Consider the following 1885-nt stretch of genomic DNA (forward strand, 5'->3'; position numbering starts at 1 on the left):
TCTTCAAAGTCTCTTCATCTCTTTACCTTGGAGTCAGCCTACACTCACTTGAACAATCACCAAATTCTGAAAAATTCACCTGTCCAAACTAATGCAACAACCTCTTAATTGGTCTCTCTAACCCTGAACTTGGACTCTTACATCTATCTTCTATACGGTCTTCTATACCGTATACCGTTCTATATCGTAAAGTGTGATATATTGAAAATATAAATCTGCCTATGACACTCCCCTGATAAAAAGTTTTTAGTCATTTCTCTTGTCTGAAAGGATACAATTCATACACTACGTAATAGTATTCATAAGCTTCCTATTATGGCGGCGCACAAAACCATCCTCGATAAGGCCCTTTGTCATTCCTTTGGCCTCAATTCCTCACCTTGCACTATCTGTTCCAGTGACATCTAATTGCTGGAAGTTCTGATCTTATCAGGTTGTTTAGTTCTCCTGTGACTGTGCATGCGGTTTTCTCTGCCAATGAATCCCTTTTCCTCTCTGACTACTTTCCCCTCAGGCTTTCTGATTTTTTTTCTTCCGGATTTTTTCAGGGACCCATTCTTGATGGATCAGATGATAATTTTCTCTGCCCTCACGTAGTCCTACCAGACACAGTGCATTGGAACAACAGGCTAAAAATTCTTAGATACAGGGATATTGTAACTCCAGTTTCCAACACCTGGCACATAGTCATAGCACAGGTTAATGTGAATTCGTTCAGAATTAGTGATCAAAAAATATTCACCTGTTTATTTTATTATGGTGGTACATACTCGCGATCTCTATGCCATATAACTATTTGTAATATTCCATACTCACCATATTTATGGGATCCACTGGTCCAATGCTGTTTACATAAACATCAGTTTCAATGACCGTGGGCCTCACTGCAAAATACCAACACAAAGAATGGTCAAACATATAATCAGAGGTTGTTTTAAATAAATTTTAGTTTTAAATAAATCTTAATAACTAATGATATTTTACCATTTCCATCATAAAACATTCTTTATTATGAAGCACAGAAACATGGCCCATTACAAATGCCTTTCAGTTTTTAAATCTATCATATAACTAAAAATTAATGTTTTTAATGAAAAAATTCCAGTGGACTTCCTAAAAATATTTAAAATATCTAAATCATCCACTAAAATTAAGGAAGTTAATTCAGTAAAAATTGCTAGATAATTTGTTCTGAAATAGTGACAGATTTTAGGATTGGAGTGGATTTTAGGTAATACGTACTTCTACTTAGTGCTTACCAGTAGTACGCTGGCAAATGTTTAATGACCTTGCTCTCAGAGAGAGGGGATAAACCCCTGATTTGTTGCTTTTGTTGATTTCTATGTTGTAAATACTCCCACAATGGCTGATATAAATACATCATTGTGGAATCATGGAATGCAGAGGCTATATATAATATTAGTATATATTATATGTTACTTAATAAGAGGCTATTATGAGCCTATATGAGCCAGTTTCAGCACATACTGGGATTTGAAGTAAAATTATGAGGATTAAAGGACGTAATGTATGTTAAGAAACTACCTCCAGGTCTGACTCATATGAGGAGCTTAATACATTATCTGTCCATGTCTCCTTCCTTCCACCCTTATGAATAATGTTCCTTTAGGTTCTTTGTAGTTGGATCCAGGGTAAGGCATGTTTTTACCTAATTCCCACAGAGTATATCATGTGGACATCACTATAGACCTTATCAATTGTGTTTTGTATGTAACCATTCGTGTTTTTCCAGTTAATTTTTAAATAACACATAATGATATTTTTGTTCTATTAAAATGTTTATCACTGGTAAGCCTTTTGAATGTTTACCAAATAATATAATTAGCAAATATCTACAGGAGTGTGATATCTGATCATGATTTAG

The 1885-nt window shown here is 34.5% G+C and overlaps 1 protein-coding gene across 1 annotated transcript in view; it reads right to left on the reverse strand.

Annotated features, from left to right (window-relative positions):
* Window positions 1–1885, reverse strand: part of GABRG1 (gamma-aminobutyric acid (GABA) A receptor, gamma 1) — a 90990-nt gene that overhangs the window by 41065 nt on the left and 48040 nt on the right. Inside the window, exon 3 of the mRNA XM_012639889.1 lies at window positions 817–884. Within this exon, the coding sequence (XP_012495343.1) occupies window positions 817–884 (68 nt within the window). The remainder of the gene's footprint in view (window positions 1–816; window positions 885–1885) is intronic.

This window comes from Propithecus coquereli, unplaced genomic scaffold (assembly GCF_000956105.1).
Source record: "Propithecus coquereli isolate 6110/MARCELLA unplaced genomic scaffold, Pcoq_1.0 Scaffold143, whole genome shotgun sequence".
Lineage (NCBI taxonomy): Eukaryota > Metazoa > Chordata > Mammalia > Primates > Indriidae > Propithecus > Propithecus coquereli.